The sequence below is a fragment of the Myxine glutinosa genome, chromosome 8, assembly GCF_964187855.1.
Source record: "Myxine glutinosa chromosome 8, kmMyxGlut1.1, whole genome shotgun sequence".
NCBI lineage: Eukaryota > Metazoa > Chordata > Myxini > Myxiniformes > Myxinidae > Myxine > Myxine glutinosa.
In genome coordinates this window covers 30,608,797-30,629,903 of record NC_136268.1, presented here as the reverse complement: position 1 = coordinate 30,629,903, position 21,107 = coordinate 30,608,797, and the positions used below count along the sequence as shown (strand labels likewise).

The 21,107-nt window shown below is 46.7% G+C and overlaps 1 protein-coding gene across 4 annotated transcripts in view; it reads right to left on the bottom strand.

Moving 5' to 3' along the window:
• LOC137432356 (protein PAT1 homolog 1) overlaps positions 1 to 21,107 on the bottom strand; it is a 75,498-nt gene that overhangs the window by 17,102 nt on the left and 37,289 nt on the right. For 2 of the 4 annotated variants that reach the window (XM_068124208.2, XM_068124209.2), the window contains exons 15-17: positions 4,135 to 4,294; positions 3,686 to 3,811; positions 3,479 to 3,573 (exon numbers count right to left, since the gene is read on the bottom strand). The exons of the other annotated variants lie outside the window; for them this stretch is intronic. In XM_068124208.2, the coding sequence (XP_067980309.1) occupies positions 3,479 to 3,573; positions 3,686 to 3,811; positions 4,135 to 4,294 (381 nt within the window). The remainder of the gene's footprint in view (positions 1 to 3,478; positions 3,574 to 3,685; positions 3,812 to 4,134; positions 4,295 to 21,107) is intronic. 4 annotated transcript variants of the gene reach the window in all.

The following is a 21,107-nucleotide window of genomic DNA, read 5'->3' as shown; positions in this document are numbered from 1 at the left end:
AGCGGGGTTGCATCAAAGCGGGGTTGTATCAAAGCGGGGTTGTATCAAAGCGGGGTTGCATCAAAGCATGTCCAATGAAAATGGGGTTGTATCCAAGCAGGGTTGTATCAAAAGCAGGGTTGTATGGAAGCGGGAAGGTGGAGGAAACCGGTCATCACTGCCAGCAGTTGTAAAGTGGAAGTTCTAGTTCATCTTGTGATTACTTTATTGGACTGGGCTGTTTTAGTACATGGATTCCACACAACTGTATTGTGATTGCTGTTGCCAATTGGAGGGTATATCTCAGGTTCATTGTAAAAGGACTTCAGGGTAGTGAGAATCATATCTAGCACTGCTCCATGGAGAGTTGGTTTCTTCACAACTTGGTCCAGGTTACCTGATGCAAGTTGGGAGATGTCAAGACAATTCAGATCTCCAGCAAGAGCAATGCCAGCATCAGAGTTTGCAGTAGTGATATGGTCAATCATCTGCTGTAAGTGGTCAACAAGTTGATCCACATGTTGATTCCCAGGTGCCGAATAAACGGTCGCATGGAACAGGAGGGAGATTAATCGTGGTAGTCGTTTTGGGCATGATTTTATCCATTCAATTTCTAGGTTTTCAGGGACCATCACCTTCACTTGTTGTGCATTACATGGAGTTTCTCAGGCATAAATGGCAACTCCTTCAGTGGGATACAAACCGTAAACTGTTCAGTCTGGCAGAGGTATGCGCTTTACCGAGTGTCGTTCTAGTTGTATACATAATAGGGGAGCAAGTCATATATTCCACGATATATTAGCTTGATGTGTACAATTTGGAAATGCCACGATGAATTCATCAGCTCACGATGGAACAGAATTGTTCCGTAAACTGGTCATTGGATAAAACTTGGACATTGGACAAATAAAACAATATTAGAAACAGCGGTATCATGTTTATGAAATGTAATCGGGTCATTATAGGTCTATTCGGGCAGTTACAAGAAATGAGTAAGCAAAATAGCAAGAAAAAAAAAAATCTAGGAAATTTGACAAACTACCAAATAAACCGGCCAGAAGGAGTTTCCTCAATTCTCAACAATGGCTCCTTGGATTTTAACAAATTTGAATTTCACTTTGCTATTGTAGTTTCTATTTAACAGCGATCATAATAATCATCATATTGTACATACACATGTATGGTATTGGAAAAAGGCACAGCACCGGTCACGTTTTATTCTGTCGTGAATAATAATAGTTAAAAATAGTCCCGTTGGAAAGCTAATAATCAATTTCTTTGGAACAAAATTTGAGTCCTTTTAATCATCAACTGTCTCGTTTTAAAAGCCCGTGTTTCAGGGAGGGAATGGGAAGAAGCAGGACCGGGAGCTTTGCTTTAAAGGTTCCAATGGTATGACACCGGGAACCCTTCAGAACAAAGCGTGACTGACAAAATGAAGCACACAAACACACACATGAACATGGAGCACACAAAATTTAAAAAGAGGCCATGTTTAAAGCCCAATTTGACTACCTCAAGGCAAAAGGAAAATGTAATAGTATGGGGAAGGAGCACAAACAACAACAACAACAACGTAAAATATCCTTTTATCGTGTGTTTCACTCCATTTTACATCCTCATTGAGCTTCACAGATGGGCATTTTTATTTTTTTTGTATACAGACTCGAGGCTCGTGAAAGCTAACATTTATCAAACAAACAAATCAAACAAACAAGCAAACTTAGTATATAAAAAGGGGAGCGGTCGACAAGATGGGGAGAGAAGGGGAGGAAGCACACAAACACAACATTCGAGAGCAGGGACATCGGGAGATGTGTGGGAGGGAGAGGGCCTGGGGGGAGGCAGGATAGGTATAAAACGCAAGGACACCAAGGACTTCCAGGAAAGAAGTCAAAAGTCACCTCAAAAAAGTGGATTTGGGGTGAAATTAGCAGGGGTAGAAAAGATCAAGGTTTTGGATGGGGGAAGATAAGAGATGGTGGTGAACAGCCGTTTTAAAGACCTGGAGGGAGGAGTGGGATTGAAGAGAGTGAGGGAGTTTGTTCCAGAGGCGGGAGAAAAGAGGAATGAAGGAGTGAAGGTGAGCAGAGAGTGTTGATTTTGGCAGTTTAACCATAAGAGGGTTGCAGGCAGATCTTGTGCGACCTGTAGGAATATTTGGAGGACAGAGCCCAGAGAGAGCTGGGGGAGCAAGGCCGGAGAGGAGTCGGTAGAAGACGGAAAGACCACCAACCTGCCTGCGGTGAGTAAGTGAAAGACCCTCGGAGATAGCGTCATCGCGGGAGATTCAATACGTTTGTACGCATGCAATACGTTTGTGAGGTACAACTGCCTGTCCTTCGATTAAACCACGCACACGAGCACACACAATTATGGTCCAATTTGGTGAGGTCGAGGGTCGTGCACCTGAAGTTGCATCGATCGTCTGGGACATGCCTGGTCTTGAAGCCGGGTGGGAAGGAGCCTGATGTTTGGCGGAAACGGGTGGGAAGGCCCAAGCTTTTACGGACACGCTTGGGAGGGCCCGAGTTTTAGCGGACACACTTGGGAGGGCTTCAACCATCGAGGATGTGGGAGACAGAGGTGAGATGGAGGATCGTGCCAGATGCAAAGTACACAGCATCTTCGTGAGATATAGTACCGTGCCAAATATGGCAGCTTTGAAGGATGAGACCGAGGTGGAGGAGTTGGAGATAGACGAGGTCGACAGGGAAGACACTGTACGTACCCCAGAGGCCAATTCAGCGATGGCGGAGGAGCAGCGGAGCATAGATGGAGACATGCGTCGTGGTTCCTCGCTGGGGTGGGGATGGATGCTTCAGGACCGGGGAGGGCTTAGTTTAGTCTTGGGGACTTGCGGGTTTTGTCAGGAGAGGACCAATGGCGATGATGTGTGCATATGCACATGTATCGTGATTTGCATGTACGCATGCACGATTATGCTGTTTTATGTGCACACATATGCGTGACATGTTGTGCAGTATATTTTACATAAATACAAACACAGCTTACGTGTGTGTGTGTGTGTGTGTGTGTGTGTGTGTGTGTGTGTGTGTGTGTGTGTCATTTTACATTTACTCTGCGTTCACAAGGCCCAGATGTGGCCTTCTCGTCGGTGTTAAGTACGAAGGTTTGGGTAGAATGCACCCATCTATGAACCTTCGGTCTTTCACGGGGCCACATCGTCGAGAGTTTTTGCGGTAAAAACTGCAAGATATCAACGTTTATGGACATGTTCAATTGTGCAGAGGTACACCCCTTTCTCGCAGGTACACGTGCAAGTACTTTTGGTTCCTTTAAAAGTTTGTCTTTTCACTCTGCAATCCTTATCTGGGAGACATCAAATATGTCTAGACCACCCCAATTGACTGTTACGAGGGGTTTCTGTGCACACGTGCCGAGCAATCTGGGGTGGATCACTTCATTTTGAAAGTGCCACATTGGCAAAAAAAAGGCGAGTAAATTACACAAAACAACAAACAACAAGTCATTTTACCAACGCTGCCGTGCTTCGATGGGGATGTATGATACACTTCCATCCAGCTTCCTCTCTCCACACGTTACAAGGGCATAAACAAACCCTGCTGTAAACTGGAGACAATAAATAAAGTCATCAGCAGGTTAGGAGAATCAAATCCACCGGCAATTGCGCATGCATTAGTCACATGATGATCTTCCTTCTCCAACTACAGCAATTACCCACCCGATTAGTGAGACACAACGAGGATGCAGTCCTTCCTCGTGTTAAGATCTCCAACACCGTCGTGAGAGTGGGCAAGGATTGGGCACCTAGTGCCAGTGAGAAGGCAGGTAGGAATGGGAGCAGCACCTTGAGAAAGTGAGAGTGGTGGTTTGGATTTGAGTCGACGATAAGGGTTATTGGACAAGAGCTATGCCAAGAAAGAAAACACACACACACACACACACACACACACACACACACACACACACACACACACACACACACACACACACACACACACACACACACACACACACACACACACACACACACACACACACACACACACACACACACACACACACACACACACACACACACACACACACACACACACACACACACACACACACACACACACACACACCAAAAATGGCCAAATTAAGCATAAATGAAGAGCAGGGTGAAACCTCATCTGCAGAATCCTTCCGAACCACATGGGTTAGGTGGTTTGCTGTTGCCATGACTATTGCCGCTTGTTGACTCGCTGACAGGAAAGGGAGCATCCGACCAATGAGACGCCTGCCTTTTCTCACCATCATCATGGCGACAAAGCCTTCTTCCCAAGCCCTGCACAAAGTTGACATTTTGCCTTTCACAAATTGTGTCCAGTAAAGTCAATGCCAAATTAATACCGACGGCCCATTTGGATTAGTGTTTGCACTAATGCTCCATTTCCAGTGCAATTTCTGAATGGACAAATTGGGCAAGCTGAGAATTTTAATTCAGAAATTCATGGTGACTGGAGTCCTGCCTCCTGCTTGGACAATTTTAATGGCTTCATTAATGTACACGTACAAGTGAAATGTTTAAAACTCATACCAGCAAAGCTATTTGACGACTCAAAACAAGACCAACAAAGCCCCCATCATGAATGAAAGGCAAAAATTATTACACAGGAAATACATAACCTCAGCAGTTAGCCAAACCCACAAGACTCAAAGCAGACAAGAATCGAAGGGGATAGTGGGATTAGGAAAAGAAAAGAAAATAGCCTGAGCAATGGGCAAAACAAAAATGTAGAAGAAAGGGGTTGGGGGAGAAGGGTGTGGAACAGCCAGGCAGATAACTTGCATGTCGGAAGGGCTTAACCGGTGTAGCCAAATTTGTGTCGTTCTGCCCATTAAGGCTATGCCAGGTTGGCTGCAGGGTCATGGCAATGGCGCAGAATGTGTACTCTGCATTCTACCTTTGGAGGTGATTTTACGACATAGCCAGGTAAGAAGAGGTTGTGGCCGATAGCAAAACCTACAAGTTCAAAAGAAAATCTCTTCGTGCCTCGTCGTGGAAGTAAATATATATATACACAACAACAACATGCATTTTAAGGCTATTTTCCCTGCTAGAGCGGGGGTTAGCCTCACGGTCCCCTTGACAATCTCCTCCATTTTGCCCTATTTTCTGCATCTCTCCTTGTTAACCCCCTTGCCCGCATTTCTTCTTCCACCATCTTTAGCCAAGTCTTTCTCAGTCATCCCCGTCCTCTACTTCCTTCTACATTCATTTCCATCACTTCTCAACCAGTCACTTTCATCCTTCCTCAACACATGACCAAACCATCTCAACCTGTTCCTCTTCACAGCATCAATCACAGGCTCTATTCCCATAATCTTTCGCAATTCATCATTTGTCTTCCTCTCTCTCAACGATACTCCGCACATCCACCGAACCATTCGCATTTCCACCCTTTCCAGCCTTCGTTGCTGCTCTACGTTCATTACCCATGTCTCGCTCCCATAAATCATAACACTTCTCACACATGCAGCATACACCTTTCCCTTCAGCTTCAAAGACACTCCCCTCCTCATCAGCACGCCACTCAGTTCCCGAAACTTCTTCCATGCACATCTCACTCTTGCAACCGTTCCCGAGTCTGATCCACCTTCTCCATTTAGCATGTCTCCGAGGTAGCAAAATGTTTTCACACCTTCCAGCTTCACGCCGTCTCCAAGATCCAAGTCAACATTTCCTCCATCTGCAGCTCCCTCCGTGCACACCTTACATTTGAATGTAGCTGCCACACGAGTTAATGACCCTCTCAAACCACTACATTTTTGATGAACCCACTCAGCGCACATTGTACACTGAATGGAGTTCACTCCGACACCCTTCCTGCACACAGCACATGGCCACTTCCCAGTTCTTTCCACCTCACCACATGCTTTACCACTTGCCATCACCTTCGTCTTTCCTATATTCACCTTCAGACCTTTTGTCTCCATACTTTCCTTCCACTTGTTCATCTTTTCCTTCAGTCCATCCATACTTTCCGCAATCAACACCAGATCATCTGCATACAACAACTCCCACGGTAAACCCTCCTTTACGTTCTGAGCCAGCACCTCCATCACAGCTACAAATAGTAGTGGACTTAGTACCGACCCCTGATGCACTCCCACCTTCACCTCAAACTCGCCACTGTTCCAGTCCTTCGTCCTTACAGCTGTGCGCGCTCTTTTGTACATTGCCATCACTACTCTGATCTACCATTCCTCCACTCCTAACTTCCTCAATGCCCATGGTCAATACTTCGCATGGAACCCTATCAAATGCTTTCTCCAGATCAACAAACCCAAGAAACAACTTCTTCCTCTTCTCCATGTACTTCTCCTGCAACTGCCTCACAATAAAGAGCACGTCTGTCGTTCCTCTTCCTGGCATAAATCCAAACTGCATTTTGTCGATCTTCACCTTCTTCCTTATCCTTCTCTCCAACACCCTCTCCAACACCCTTTCCAATACCTTCATTCCATGCTCCAATAACTTTATCGCTCGGTACGAGCCACACTCCAGAGGGTCACCTTTCCCCTTGTATAGAAGGACGAGGGTACTCAGTTCCCAATCCACTGGAATGCGGCCTTCTTTCACCACCAGATTACAGATCTCTGTCATTCTCTTCACACCCCAACTTCCCGCTGCCTTCAACATATCTCCCACAACTCCCGTCGGCCCTCCCGCTTTTCTACTCTTCATTGCTTTTATCGCTTCCTCAACTTACTTCTCAGTTATCTTCGCTGCCGGTCCTAAAACTTGGTTACTCTCTATGTTGCCTCCCATTCATTCTCTGTATTCAACAGCATTTCCATACATCTTTTCCATCTTCGTTTAATTCCATCTGGGTCCACAACGATTTGTCCCACTTCATCCTTCAAGCAACTCACCCCCATCACATCACACCTCTCTTTCGCCATCTGCTTTGCAATCCTGAACACCGCTCTCTGACCCTCTTCCAAATCCAAGCGTTCTCCGAACATTTTCCGATATGCCTCCTGCGCCTTTGCTACCTCTTTCTTTCCAGCCTTCTTGGCTGCCTTATAACTTTCATGCTCTGCTTTTTCTGCTCCCGTACCCTTCGCCTTCTGCCACTCCTTGAACTTATTCCTCTTCTCGTCAATCCTCTTTCCAACTTCCTCATCCAACCACCATGTTTCCGAGTGCCTCGGTGGTCCTTTTGTCCATCCACATACCTCACCAACGGCTCCCAACAGACTATCTTTCATTGACATCCAACCACGTTCAAGCTCAACCACATCATCCTCTACCCTACTCAGCCTCTCTTTTAATGCCTCCCTTACTGTCACCTCTTTCAACCTCCATTCTCGGTTGGTACTTATATATACTGTATATATATATATATATATATATATATATATATATATATATATATATATATATATATACACAAAGAATTAAGTTAAGCACCCCCCCCCCGTTTTTTAACAACCTCGCACATTACAAGTTTGTTGTCGTCAAAACAGTGTAATATACCCATGATATTGCTATATTTTCTGGAGAAGTGATATTATGGTCACATAAAAACATAACAATCATGCCGTTTTCAATATTTTATTCTGAATAATTTAAGGTGAAATTTTTTGGGAATTTTAGGCATATTTTCACCTCAATTTAAGTATGGAGCTATAGGTCCATCACGGACAGTGTGGATGACGTTTATGTTTTCTAACGTACAGTCATTGTTCTGAGAAGACCTCTAGCGATCTTTGCGTCAATAACGTGTGTAGGACCCACGTGATCGGATCACTGACTCAACCAATCACTTTTTTTCACTTTGATCACTCAATTTCATCAATGGATAATTGCTAATGTCATACCAATCATTATTTGATCTCACATACCTTAGAATATATGCCAATGTATACATATACACAAAGAATATATATTAGGGGGTGCTTACCTTAATTCGTTGTGTAGGGGTGCTTAACTTAATTCTTTGTGTATATATCTCTCCCACAACTCCCGTCGGCCCTCCCGCTTTTCTACTCTTCAGTGCTTTTATCGCTTCCTCAACTTCAACTGGGAGAACACCCAGCAAGGCCTTCATCGGGGCCAAGCGAGCAAGGCGTGTCGGGACCTGGTTTGCGCCATTGACCGAGTGGTTCGCACCAACTGGAGCCGTTTTCGGATGACTACTGTGCACTGGACATGCTGATGTCCTTTGACTTCGCGCCAGGCTCTGGGCCGACGTGGTGTGGTGCTGACTGGGCCGACGTGGTGTGGTGCTGACCGGGCCGACGTGGTGTGGTGCTGACCGGGCCGACGTGGTGTGGTGCTGACCGGGCCGACGTGGTGTGGTGCTGACCGGGCCGACGTGGTGTGGTGCTGACCGGGCCGACGTGGTGCGGTGCTGACCGGGCCGACGTGGTGCGGTGCTGACCGGGCCGACGTGGTGCGGTGCTGACCGGGCCGACGTGGTGTGGTGCTGACCGGGCCGACGTGGTGTGGTGCTGACCGGGCCGACGTGGTGTGGTGCTGACGGGGCCGACGTGGTGTGGTGCTGACGGGGCCCCCGCAGCCGGGATGCCACCCCCCAACCACCCCTCCCCCCCCTAGGTTCAAGGGTGGGCGTTTTAGAAGGAGAAGCTTGGTATAGCATGTGGGTTGGGGTAAAAAAAGAAAAAGGCGAGGGCCTGAGCAACAGGCCTTTGATGGTCAACCCTTTCAATCCCAGGAACTACTCGACCGAATGTCAAAATAAAGACATCATTTTGATTGAAATGGTGAGCACATCCAATTTACACTTCACTAGTGTAAATCCACCTCTGCCCCTTCTTTCTCAAATCCACGTTCTCGCTTGGAGACTTTTCCCAGATTGTTTTTCATGGTTTTTCATGGTTCTGTTTAGATATTGTTGGAATATGTTTAAACCGCAGCCGTGATGCTGACGCCGCCCCCCCCCCCCCCCCCCCCCCCCCAGAATGTCCATGTTTTAAACGTTTCCCAGTGTATACCCTGGATTAGAATAGATGCACCGAATCCCTGCGTGTCGTAAGAGACGACTGAGAGGGTTGGCGTCAGGAAGGGCATCCGGCCATAAAAACATTGCCTCAGAAAGAGAACCATGACAATTACAAATACATATGGGCAGGGTACAGCCCGAAGTGGAGATCGGTTTCTGAGGTTTGGGACATGGAATGTAGGGACAATGACAGGGAGATCAGGAGAAGTGGTGGAAGTATTGGTCAGAAGAAGAGTGGACATATGTTGTGCGCAAGAGACTAGATGGAAGGGAAGCGGTGTGAGAATGGTGAAGGGTAGGCAGGGACAGAAATACAAGTTTGTGTGGCAAGGGTGCCTGGAGGGTGTGAATGGTGTTGGTGTCCTGTTTTCTGAGGGGTTTGGAGACAGTGTGGTGAGTGTGACTAGAGTGAGTGACAGGTTGATGGTGAAAATGATTGGAAAGCTCTTGGTGAACGTCATCTCGGGATATGCTCCGCAGGTTGGTCGGAGCGATGAAGAGAAGGACAAGTTCTGGTGTGCGATAGAGAAGCTGATGGAAAACGTGAAAGATGAGGAAGTTGTTGTGGTAGGAGGAGACCTAAATGGACATGTGGGATGGTTTTGAGGGAGTTCATGGGGGTTACAGATATGGTGTGAGAAATGGAGAAGGTGAAAGGATTTTGGAGTTTGCTGATGGAGCTGATTTGTTGATTTGTTATACTCAGTTCCAGAAAGAGGATAATAAGCTTGTTACGTACATGTCAGGTGGGCCGACGACAACCATTGACTACCTGATGGTGCGTAGGCGAGATAGGGGGCACGTCCGGGACACAAAGGTGATCCCGGGGGAGGAGGCTGTTTCACAGCACCACTTGGTTGTCTGCGACATAAGGGTGAAAGGTGCGAGCAGAGCTAGGCGGGTGAAGTACCAACCGAGAATGAAGGTGTGGAGGTTGAAAGAGGTGACAGTAAGGGAGGCATTAAAAGAGAGGCTGAGTAGGGTAGAGGATGATGTGGTTGAGCTTGAACGTGGTTGGATGTCAATGAAAGCTCGTCTGTTGGGAGCCATTGGTGAGGTATGTGGATGGACAAAAGGACCACCGAGGCACTCTGAAACATGGTGGTGGGATGATGAAGTTGGAAAGAGGATTGACGAGAAGAGCAAGAAGTTCAAGGAGTGGCAGAAGGCGAAGGGTACTGGAGTATGAAAGTTATAAGGCAACCAGCAAGGCTGCAAAGAAAGGTAGCAAAGGCGCAGGAGGCATGTAGGAAAATGTTCGGAGAACGCTTGGATTCAGAAGAGGGTCAGAGAGCAGTATTCAGGATTGCAAAGCAGATAGCGAAAGAGAGTGGGTGATGTGATGGGGGTGAGTTGCTTGAAGGATGAAGTGGGACAAATCGTTGTCGAACCCAGATGGAATTAAAGGAAGATGGAAGAGATAGATGGAAATGCTGTTGAATACAGAGAATGAATGGGATGGCAACATAGAGAGGAACCCAGTTTTAGGACCGGCAGAGAAGATAACTGAGAAGGAAGTTGAGGAAGCGATAAAAGCAATGAAGAGTAGAAAAGTGGGAGGGCCGACGGGAGTTGTGGGAGATATGTTGAAGGCAGCAGGAAGTTGGGGTGTGAAGAGAATGACAGAGATCTGTAATCTGGTGGTGAAAGAAGGCCGCATTCCAGTGGCTTGGGAACTGAGTACCCTCGTCCTTCTATACAAGGGGAAAGGTGACCCTCTGGAGTGTGGCTCGTACCGAGCGATAAAGTTATTGGAGCATGGAATGAAGGTATTGGAAAGGGTGTTGGAGAGGAGGATAAGGAAGAAAGTGAAGATCAACAAAATGCAGTTTGAATTTATGCCAAGCAGAGGAACGACAGACGCACTTTTTATTGTGAGGCAGTTGCAAGGAGAAGTACATGGAGAAGAGGAAGAAGTTGTTTCTTGGGTTTGTTGATCTGGAGAAAGCATTCGATAAGGTTCCACGCAAAGCATTGACATGGGCATTGAGGAAGTTAGGAGTGGAGGAATGGTTGATCAGAGTAGTGATGGCAATGTGCAAAAGAGCGCGCACAGCTGTAAGGACGAAGGACGGGAACAGTGGTGAGTTTGAGGTGAAGGTGGGAGTGCATCAGGGGTCGGTACTAAGTCCACTACTATTTGTAGCTGTGATGGAGGTGCTGGCTCAGAACGTAAAGGAGGGTTTACCGTGGGAGTTGTTGTATGCAGATGATCTGGTGTTGATTGCGGAAAGTATGGATGGACTGAAGGAAAAGATGAACAAGTGGAAGGAATGTATGGAGACAAATGGTCTGAAGATGAATATCAGAAAGACGAAGGTGATGGCAAATGGTAAAGCATGTGGTGAGGTGGAAAGAACTGGGAAGTGGCCCTGTGCTGTGTGCAGGAAGGGTGTCGGAGTGAACTCCATTCAATGTACAATGTGCGCTGAGTGGGTTCATCAAAAATGTAGTGGTCTGAGAGGGTGATTAACCAGTGTGGCAGCTACATTCAAATGTAAGGTGTGCACAGAGGGAGCTGCAGATGGAGGAAATGTTGAGTTGGATCTTGGAGACGGCATGAAGGTGGAAGGTGTGAAAACATTTTGCTACCTCAGAGACATGCTGAATGGAGAAGGTGGATCAGACTCGGCAACAGTTGCTCGAGTGAGATGTGCATGGAAGAAGTTTCGGGAACTGAGTGGCATGCTGATGAGGAGGGGAGTGTCGTTGAAGCTGAAGGGAAAGGTGTATGCTGCATGTGTGAGAAGTGTTATGATTTATGGGAGCAAGACATGGGTAATGAACGTAAAGCAGCAACGAAGGTTGGAAAGGGTGGAAATACGAATGGTTCGATGGATGTGCGGAGTATCGTTGAGAGAGAGGAAGACAAATGATGAATTGCGAAAGATGATGGGAATAGAGCCTGTGATTGATGCTGTGAAGAGGAACAGGTTGAGATGGTTTGGTCATGTGTTGAGGAAGGATGAAAGTGACTGGTTGAGAAGAGTGATGGAAATGAATGTAGAAGGAAGTAGAGGATGGGGAAGACCGAGTAAGACTTGGCTGAAGATGGTGGAAGAAGAAATGCGGGCGAGGGGGTTAACAAGGAGAGCTGCAGAAAATAGGGCAAGATGGCGAAGATCGTCATGGGGACCGCAAGGCTAACCCCCGGTCTTGCAGGGAAAATGGCCTTAAAATGCATGTTGTTGTTGTATGTACTAGGGCATGCCCGTACGATATATATATCTAAAATTATATCCCCCCCCCTATTTACATGAAATGGTTTGGTCCAAAGCGAACGGCTTGCGAGTGGTGACAATCCCCCCCCCTCTATTTACATGCAATGGTTCGGTCCAAAGCGAACGGCTTCCGGAGTTTGGTAAAGAAATCGCCATCGCGTACACAAACGCGCAGGAAAGCGAATGAATCGCAAATTCGTTTTTATTAGTTGTAAAACATAATGCCCAATTATTCAATTATCGCCAACGTATTTTGGCTTTTTGCAATTTAATCGCAAGGAAAAGTAGAAAGAGAAGAGGGGAAAAAAGAAAAGCCTTGCCTTGCTGCAAACAGCTGCTGCAAACAACAACAACATGGAAGGCTGCACTGTCCGGAAGTTGGCATATCGCAGTTACGATTATTTTAGTGTTAATGGCCAATTATTCAATTAGCGCCAACGTATTTTGGCTGTTTGCAATTTAATCGCAAGGAAAAGTAGAAAGAGAAGAGGGGAAAAAAGAAAAGCCTTGCATTAACGCATTAACGCTTGCATTGCATTAACGGTTCGGCACACGTGATAGCTCGCTGCTCTCTGATTGGTTGAAGCGTTTTTTGGACATAGCTCGGTAGGTACTTGTCCGATTAATTACAAACCTTGAAAAGGCACATCCTCGGGTCCCCAGCAATATACCTGGCAAGTTTCAAGTATATCGGACCCGTGGTTGTCGAGAAACAGCGGTCACAGACAAACACACAGACAGACACACAGAGATTACTGGCATTATAGATAGATATATAGATATATATACATATATATATATATATATATATATATATATATATATATATATATATATATATATCTATCTATAATTCCAGTAATGTGTGTGTGTGTGTGTGTGTGTGTGTGTGTGTGTGTGTGTGTGTGTGTGTGTGTGTGTGTGTGTGTGTGTGTGTGTGTGTGTGTGTGTGTGTGTGTTGTGTGTGTTTGTCTGTGACCGCTGTTTCTCGACAACCACGGGTCCGATATACTTGAAACTTGCCAGGTATATTGCTGGGGACCCGAGGATGTGCCTTTTCAAGGTTTCATATTAATCGGAGAAGTAGTTACCGAGCTATGGCGATTTCTTTACCAAACTCCACAAGCCGTTCGCTTTGGACCAAACCATTTCATGTAAATAGAGGGGGGGGGATTGTCACCGTACTCGCAAGCCGTTCGCTTTGGACCAAACCATTTCATGTAAATAGAGGGGGGGGGATTGTCACTGTACTCGCAAGCCGTTCGCTTTGGCTTTGCGAATGAACCAAACCATTTCATGGACCAAACCATTTCATGTAAGTAGAGGGGGGGGGGGGGGGATTTTTTTTTTTTTTTTTTTTTGTATACAATATCGAGGCTCGTGAAAGAGCGAACATTAATCACACAGAAAGACAAACCGACACATAAAACATATAACATAGGGAGCGGTAGACAAGATGGGGAGAGAGGGGGAAGGACACAAACACAACATTTGAGAGCAGGGACCGAGAGACATGGAGACATCGAGAGAAGTGAGAGGGCGAGGGCTTTGGGGGAGGGGGGGCGTGGGAAGGGGGCAGTGGGAGAGGTATAAAACATATGGACACTGCCAGGACTTCCAGGAAAGAAGTTGGAATTTCAAGCAAGGTGGATCTGGGGTGAATTAGCGGGGGTAGAAAAGATCAAGGTTTTGGATGGGGGAAGATAAGAGATGGTGGTGAACAGCTGTTTTAAAGACCTGGAGGGAGGAGTGGGATTGAAGGGAGTGAGGGAGTTTGTTCCAGAGGCGGGAGAAAAGAGGAATGAAAGAGTGAAGGTGAGCGGAGAGCCGAGATTTCGGCAGTTTAACCATCAGAGGGTTGCTGGCAGATCTTGTGCGACCTGTAGGAATATTTGGGGGACAGAGCACAGAGAGAGCTGGGGGTGCAAGGCCGGAGAGGAGTCGGTAGAAGACAGAAAGACCACCTACCTGCCTGCGGTGAGTGAGTGAAAGGCCCTCAGAGATAGCTTCATCGCAGGAGATTCCAATAATTCTGAAAGCTTTGGTTTCAACAGCGTGAAGCCGAGCTAGGTGTGAGGCAGGAGCACCGGCCCATAGGGGAGAACAGTATTCCATTGAGCTGCGGATGAAAGCCTTGTATGTGGTGAGGAGCTCAGGTGTGCCGAGGAAGGACTTCGCACGACGGAGGATGCCCAGTCGGCGACTGGCTTTGGAGGCCAGCTTGGAAATGTGGTTTTCCCAAGAAAGATCATGGCAGATAGTGAGACCCAAAATCTTGAGCGACAGAACTTCTTGGAGAGGATTGTTGAGAAAGTAGATGGGAGGGTTGTCCAGTCGATCTTTTCGGAGAGACATAGTAAGAGTGTGAGATTTGTCAGGATTGAAAGACATGTTCCACTTGTTTGACCAGTCTGTGATTTTGTCCAGGTCTTCAGAGAGTGAGGAGGCAGCAGACTGCCGATCTGAGGGAAGAGGAATGGAGCGGCAGAGAGTGGAGTCATCAGCAAAGAGATAGAGAGGATTTTCGAGAGAGTCAGAGAGATCATTGATGAAGACCAGAAAAAGCACGGGGCCCAGAACACTGCCTTGGGGAACTCCAGCCTGAACAGGAAGAGGAGATGAGAGAAACCCATTCAGGGCCACACGTTGACGACGACTAGAGAGGAAGTCCGCCAGCCATGCGTGGAGATTTCCATGGATACCAAAGGAGGAGAGTTTGGTGAGCAGAGCGGGGTGCCAGACCGTGTCGAAGGCACGTGATATGTCGAGGGAGACAGCTCTAATTTCCTGTTTGGCATTGAGGACCTCCATCCATTGTTGAGACAGCAGAAGCAGCATGTCCAGAGTAGAGTGACCTGGTCTGAAACCAAATTGATGATCAGAGATCAAGCCATTGGAGAAGAGGAAAGATTTCATATCGGAAGCAATGATGGATTCCATGACTTTGCTGATAATTGGGAGAAGGCTGATTGGTCTGTAGTTGCTAGGATCTGTTTTTGCACCTTTTTTGTGCAAAGCGGTGATGTTGGCTGATTTCCAAGCAGATGGCAGTTGACGCCACCAACGCCACCGACGCCACCAACGGTTGACGCCACCAACGTTGACCAGACGCCACCAACCTTGAGCAAAAGAGAGGGTGAAGAGAACAGAGAGAGGGTGAGATAGAGCAGCAGAGCAGGATTTTAGGACCCGTGGGCTGATGCCGTCGGGTCCAGTTGCAGAATCAGAGTCGAGGGTTGACAGAAACTTTTCCACCTTGTCAGGAGGAAAGGACACGGAGTCCAGGAGCAGCAGGGTACGACTGGGTATGGTGGGTACAGAGAGGGATGGGTTTGGGACACAAGATTTAGAGGCAAACACAGAGTTGAGGCATTCAGCTTTTTCACGTGCGGAGTCAGCTGTGTAGCCGTTTGAGGTAAGGGAGGGGATGGAGGGGGAACAAACACCAGAAACGGATTTGACCAGACGCCACCAGGATTTGGAAGAGGGAGACAGATAAGAGAGTTCGGTCTTGAGAACGGAGAGATATTGTTTCCTGGCTCTCCTGAGGGTGGACACACACACTTGTTTCGGGCTTTGTGAAAGGAAATGAGATTTCCTTCCGTTGGATTTGCTTTCCAGGAGACGAAGGCAAGTTGTTTCTGGGCAACAGCCTCACCACAAGATTCCGTGTACCATGGACGGGAGGAAGGGTATGACAACTGAAGACGAGATGGGATAAATCTGTGCATGAGAGAGAGCAATTTACTTTGGAAGAATTCCCAGGATGAGTTGATGTCAGAGGTGGTAGAGATGGGAGACCAGTCCAGATGATTGATGGCTGCTTGAAGACCGTGCCAGTTGGCCTGAGTGAAATGCCAGACTCGTCGACGCTGAGCAGGCTCCCTGAGGATGGTCAGAGAGATGTCCACTTTAACAAGGACATGATCAGATGTTCCGATCAGAGCAGAAGAAGAGCAGCAGACATTTTCAGGGAAGTTAGTCATAACCAAGTCCAGAAGAGAAGATGTTCCGTTGACTGAGATCCGGGTCGGGAAATTGACAGATTGTGTCAGTCCCAGTGAGTCGCAGAAGTCCTTTGCTGAGGAGCCATGGCTGGTGAGAGAGGTACCCACACCCAGCCAACTGGCATGATGACAGTTGAAATCACCACATATGAGGAAGAGAGAGTTGGGATGAGTAGATAGAAGTTGGTCCATATCATCAGACAGCGAGATGTAGATGGAGTCATCACTGTTTGGTGGACGGTACAACACACATATGAACAAGAGGTGGGAGCGAAGGGGAAGCCGTAGCCAGAGGTATTCCTGGGGGTGAGGTGGAGAGAGTGCAGTGCAGGGCGAGTGAGGAAGAGAGTTTTTGATAAAGATAGCAACCCCGCCTCCAGGACGAGGCTCAGGTCTATCATACCGGAGGAGGGAGTAGCCCGGGAGAGATACTATGGAATCAGAGACATCATAAAGGAGGAAAGTTTCTGTTAAGCAGATCACGTCTGGTTTGACAGAAGCAACCTGTATGGAGAGATCGGTTAAGTTTGAACGAAGGCCCCGGATGTTTGAGGTCCATACCGTTAATGAAGAGGAAGGGGGAGCATCAGATACAGAACAGGGGGGAGGAGGGGTAGGGTAAGATGTGGAAGAGGTGGAAGAGGTAGGGAGAGCTGTTGAAGGTGTGTCAGAGATTTCAGAATAGCTCGGAGAAAGGGAAGGATGGGGCGGACAAAAGGTTTGATGGTGATTGGGTGAGCCACAATGAGGTGTTATTTGAGGAGGGGGAAGAGCGAGGCAGAAGGTTGGGGGAGATGGAGGTGAGAGTTTGAAGGGGGAAGAAGCGGGGAGGACGCTTTGAGGAGGGGGAGTGAGCGGGGGGAAATTGAGAAGCAATGAGGGTGGGGAGATTTGAAGGGAGGGGTGAGGGGGGAGTTTGGGAGGGAAGGGACAAGGGGAGGGATTTGAAAGGGATGGGATATGGGGGAGATTTGGAGGGGAGGGGTGAGGCAGGAGTCTAGGAGGGGAGGGGCGAGGGGGCGTCTTGGCAGGGAGGGGTGAGGGGGGTAGTTTAGGACGGGAGGGGGCAAGGGGGGAGATTTGAAAGGGATGGGTGATGGGGAAGATTTGGAGGGGAGGGGTGATGGGGAAGATTTGGAGGGGAGGGGTTATGGGGAAGATTTGGAGGGGAGGGGTGAGATTGGATTTTTGAAAGTGTACGATTTATGGGAAACGAACATTTATTGCAAAATGAGTTTCTTGTGACCTTCGAGTTAAAAATACGTTTAAGGACGCTGGATGGAGGATGGAGTGCAGGAGAGTTTAGGGAATGTAGAACAAAGGCACTATAGGAGATGGATATTTTTTTTGGGATGAATTGATTTGGTGAGCAAGTCGAAAGCAGCCTTTTAAGAAGAAGAAGAAAAAGGTGTTATAAAATATGACGGAATACATAACTTGAGGGGAAAGTGTAAACATTGAAGGTTAATGAGTGAAAACTATCTGGGGAAATGGGGGAGAAACACGTGGTCCGAAGAACGAACGAACGAATAATAAGAATGAATAAACGAATGAGAACAGAGAAGGAAATGTTTTTTTTTTGTTTTTTTTTTGAGTTGAGATTTACACAAGGAAGTAGGCTATGGGTGAAAAGACTGGGAATACAGAGAACGAAAGTTATTGGATCACAAACGACGGACCACTGAGAGAAAAACAAAGCCTCAAGGTTGTACAGTGCACACTGTACAAGGCCTTGCTCGTGACACGGCAAACAGACGATCAATTTATGAAAGATAAACACCGAGAAACAACCAAAGTTGCACACAATAACTTCACACACCGAAAGATAAATACAGTTTCGACAAAATACAATTGTGAACAGACTTAACTTCGAAAAACGTGGAGACCGTGTGGAGCTTCGAAAATCCCTGCCGCCGTCTCCAAGATCTCGCGAGATTGTCCACCGTACTCGCACCCACGTACCCACGTACCCACGTACGGGCATTGCACCCACGTACGGGCATGCCCTAGTATATATAATACAGACTTGGCATTTAATATGGATTTTTTTTTTTGTGGGGGTGAACTTACTTTTCAAGATGACTTGGAACCAAAGTTCATTGGAATTATGTTGAAATTATTCTAGATTTTGTTAATGTGACCTTTAAAGAAACAAAAACCACATTTGACATTTCGAAGCAAATAAATTGATCCTTGAAAGTGATGGAAACCGATATCGAACTCAATTCATGGACAGTACTGTGTTAAACTTCTGTACGTTTTCCAGAAGTATCTCTTTATTTTGCACTTTAGCCAACAAAAAATTTCAACAAAAACAAAAGCTAAATTATGACTGGTATTACGGACAGTAAAATTACAGTTCAGTACTTCATGTAACCCCGACAAACATTCAGGAGAGCATGTACACGTCGAGGCATGCTGTTCACGAGATTTGCCAAGGTTTGGACAGGAATCGCTTGCCATGCAGTGACAATAGTCTGCTGCAATTCATGCACAGAGGTAGGATGCTGGTCCAAGTTGTTGATTTGACGCGTTAATTCTGCCCACAAATTCTCTATCGGATTCATATCCGGGGACATGGCAGGCCACTCCATATGCTCTACACCACGGTCAGCAAGAAAGTGTTGGATCATGCGAGCACGATGAGGCCGTGCATTGTCATCTTGGAAGACAAAGTTTCCTCGAAAGGCTGCATGAGCAAATGTAAGCAATGTTTCTTCCAGAATGACCCTGTACTTGAACTGGTTCAGGTTTCCATTCAGAACAACCAGGTCAGTTTTGCCCCCTGCATGAAAAGCAGCCCAAACGGTCACCCCACCACCTCCAGCTTGGACTCTTGGCACTATACAATCTTTGTTGTAGGCTTCATGCACTTGTCTGCGCACTCGGACGCGGCCATCTTGACGATAGGCCAGAAATCTAGACTCGTCACTGAAGATCACGTGATTCCAGTGTCCTGGCTGCCATCGACGGTGCTCTCTGGCCCACTGCAATCGGCGCTGGCTGTGTTGTCTGGTCAGGCGTGGCTTTCTCAGGGGACGCCTGGCACGATAGCGTGCTTGAACCAGTCGTTGGTTGACTAGCCTTCTGGATACAGGCACATTTGTCAGTTGCTGCCACTCAGCCCTAAGCCGATTAGCTGACTTGGTACGGCCATTGCAGACTAACCGGTGCAGCTGGCGATCATCTCTCCTTGTGGATCTGCATGGACGTCCTGGCCTCGGTATTGGACGAGGGACACCCCTCTGAGCATTTCTTTTCAGGATCTTTGACACCTGACCTTGAGTGATGCCATACTGCCGAGCAATAGCACGCTGTTTCATGCCAGAATTCCGTAAAGCCACCACTCCATGACAAACAGCATTGTCAAGTTGACGGACCATCTCCAAAGGAAGCGGAAATAACTTTTGTAGACGTACAGCAGTTGTTTTCCACGAAAACAGAACGCAACAACCCTTTTATACCAGATTGTGAAGCCAATCGTCAAATGTTCCTGTCCTTACATTTTGTCATGCCACCTGTGATATAATCCTGTTATTGACTTCTTGCTGCGAAAGACAATCAGTGACATGGTTCTTTCAACAAAGACATCACCAAAGCGTAAAAGAAACTCACCAGATTGATATACTGAGTTCAGAAAGTAAACCCAAGTCAAGAAAAAAAAAATATTCCATATTAAATGCCAAGTCTGTATAAACCACCTTTAGAGGCCATTTTTCCCCGCAAAGCGGGGGTTGGCCTTTTTCGGGAACTGTGGTTGTTGTTGTTTTTCGGTCCCCTTTTTGAAGCAATGTTTTACGGCCGGATGCCCTTCCTGACGCCAACTCTTTTTGCCGCCTTTAACGACAAGCAGGGAATTACCAGTGAACTGGTACTCAATTAGCCGACCTCGGAAGGATGACAGGCTGAGTCAACCCCCCTGGCGTTAATTCAGCGATTGACCGGGATTCGAACCCAGGATCCTAGCATCCTAAGCCGGCACCCTAGCCGCTAGCCCAACACCAGGGAATCCAAGTCTATATACACTGTGTATATATATATATATATATATATATATATATATATATATATATATATATATATATATATATATATATATATATATATATATATACAGTCACGTGAAAAAGTAAGTACACCCCATGTAAAGTTTTGACTTTTTCAAAATATGTCAACATACAGCCATTTGATCTTCATTTCAACAATATTGATAGATAAAGGTGATATAATATAACAAATATCATGAAACATTTACATTTTGTAGTCCATTGTATAATTTAAATAAACATAAATGCAAATTTCGCATGTGGAAAAAGTAAGTACACCCCTCCAGCCTACATTTATCACTACTTCAAATACCAAAAATTAGAATCACGTGCACCAGCTCAGGTGCAAATGATTAGAACATCGATAGAGAGGATCTTGGAGGAACCTGTCTTATTTAAACCTCAGACATTTAGTTTGGTTTGCTCTTTGTTGTTGAAGTGTGCGGCGTCACCATGCCTAGATCAAAAGAGCTCTCTGAGGCCTTCACAAAGAAGGTTATAGATGCCTCCGAGTCTGGGAAGGGGTTTAAAAAGATCTCCAAACAATTTGAAATCAATCATTCGACTGTCCGGAAGATCATCTCAAGTGGAAAAGATTCCAAACAACTGCCAACTTGTTCAGGCCAGGCCACCCCAGCAAGATCAGCCCGAAAGCAGACCGCAAGATGCTGACAGAAGTCTCTAAGAACCCCAGGTCACTCTTGCCACTGTTGATGTCAAAGTGCAGGAGTCTACCATTAGAAAGAGGCTGCACAAATTTGATCTACATGGGAGGTGTGCCAGGAGGAAACCTTTCCTGTCCAGAAAGAACATCAGGGCAAGACTAAAGTTTGCCAATGAACACCGAGGCAA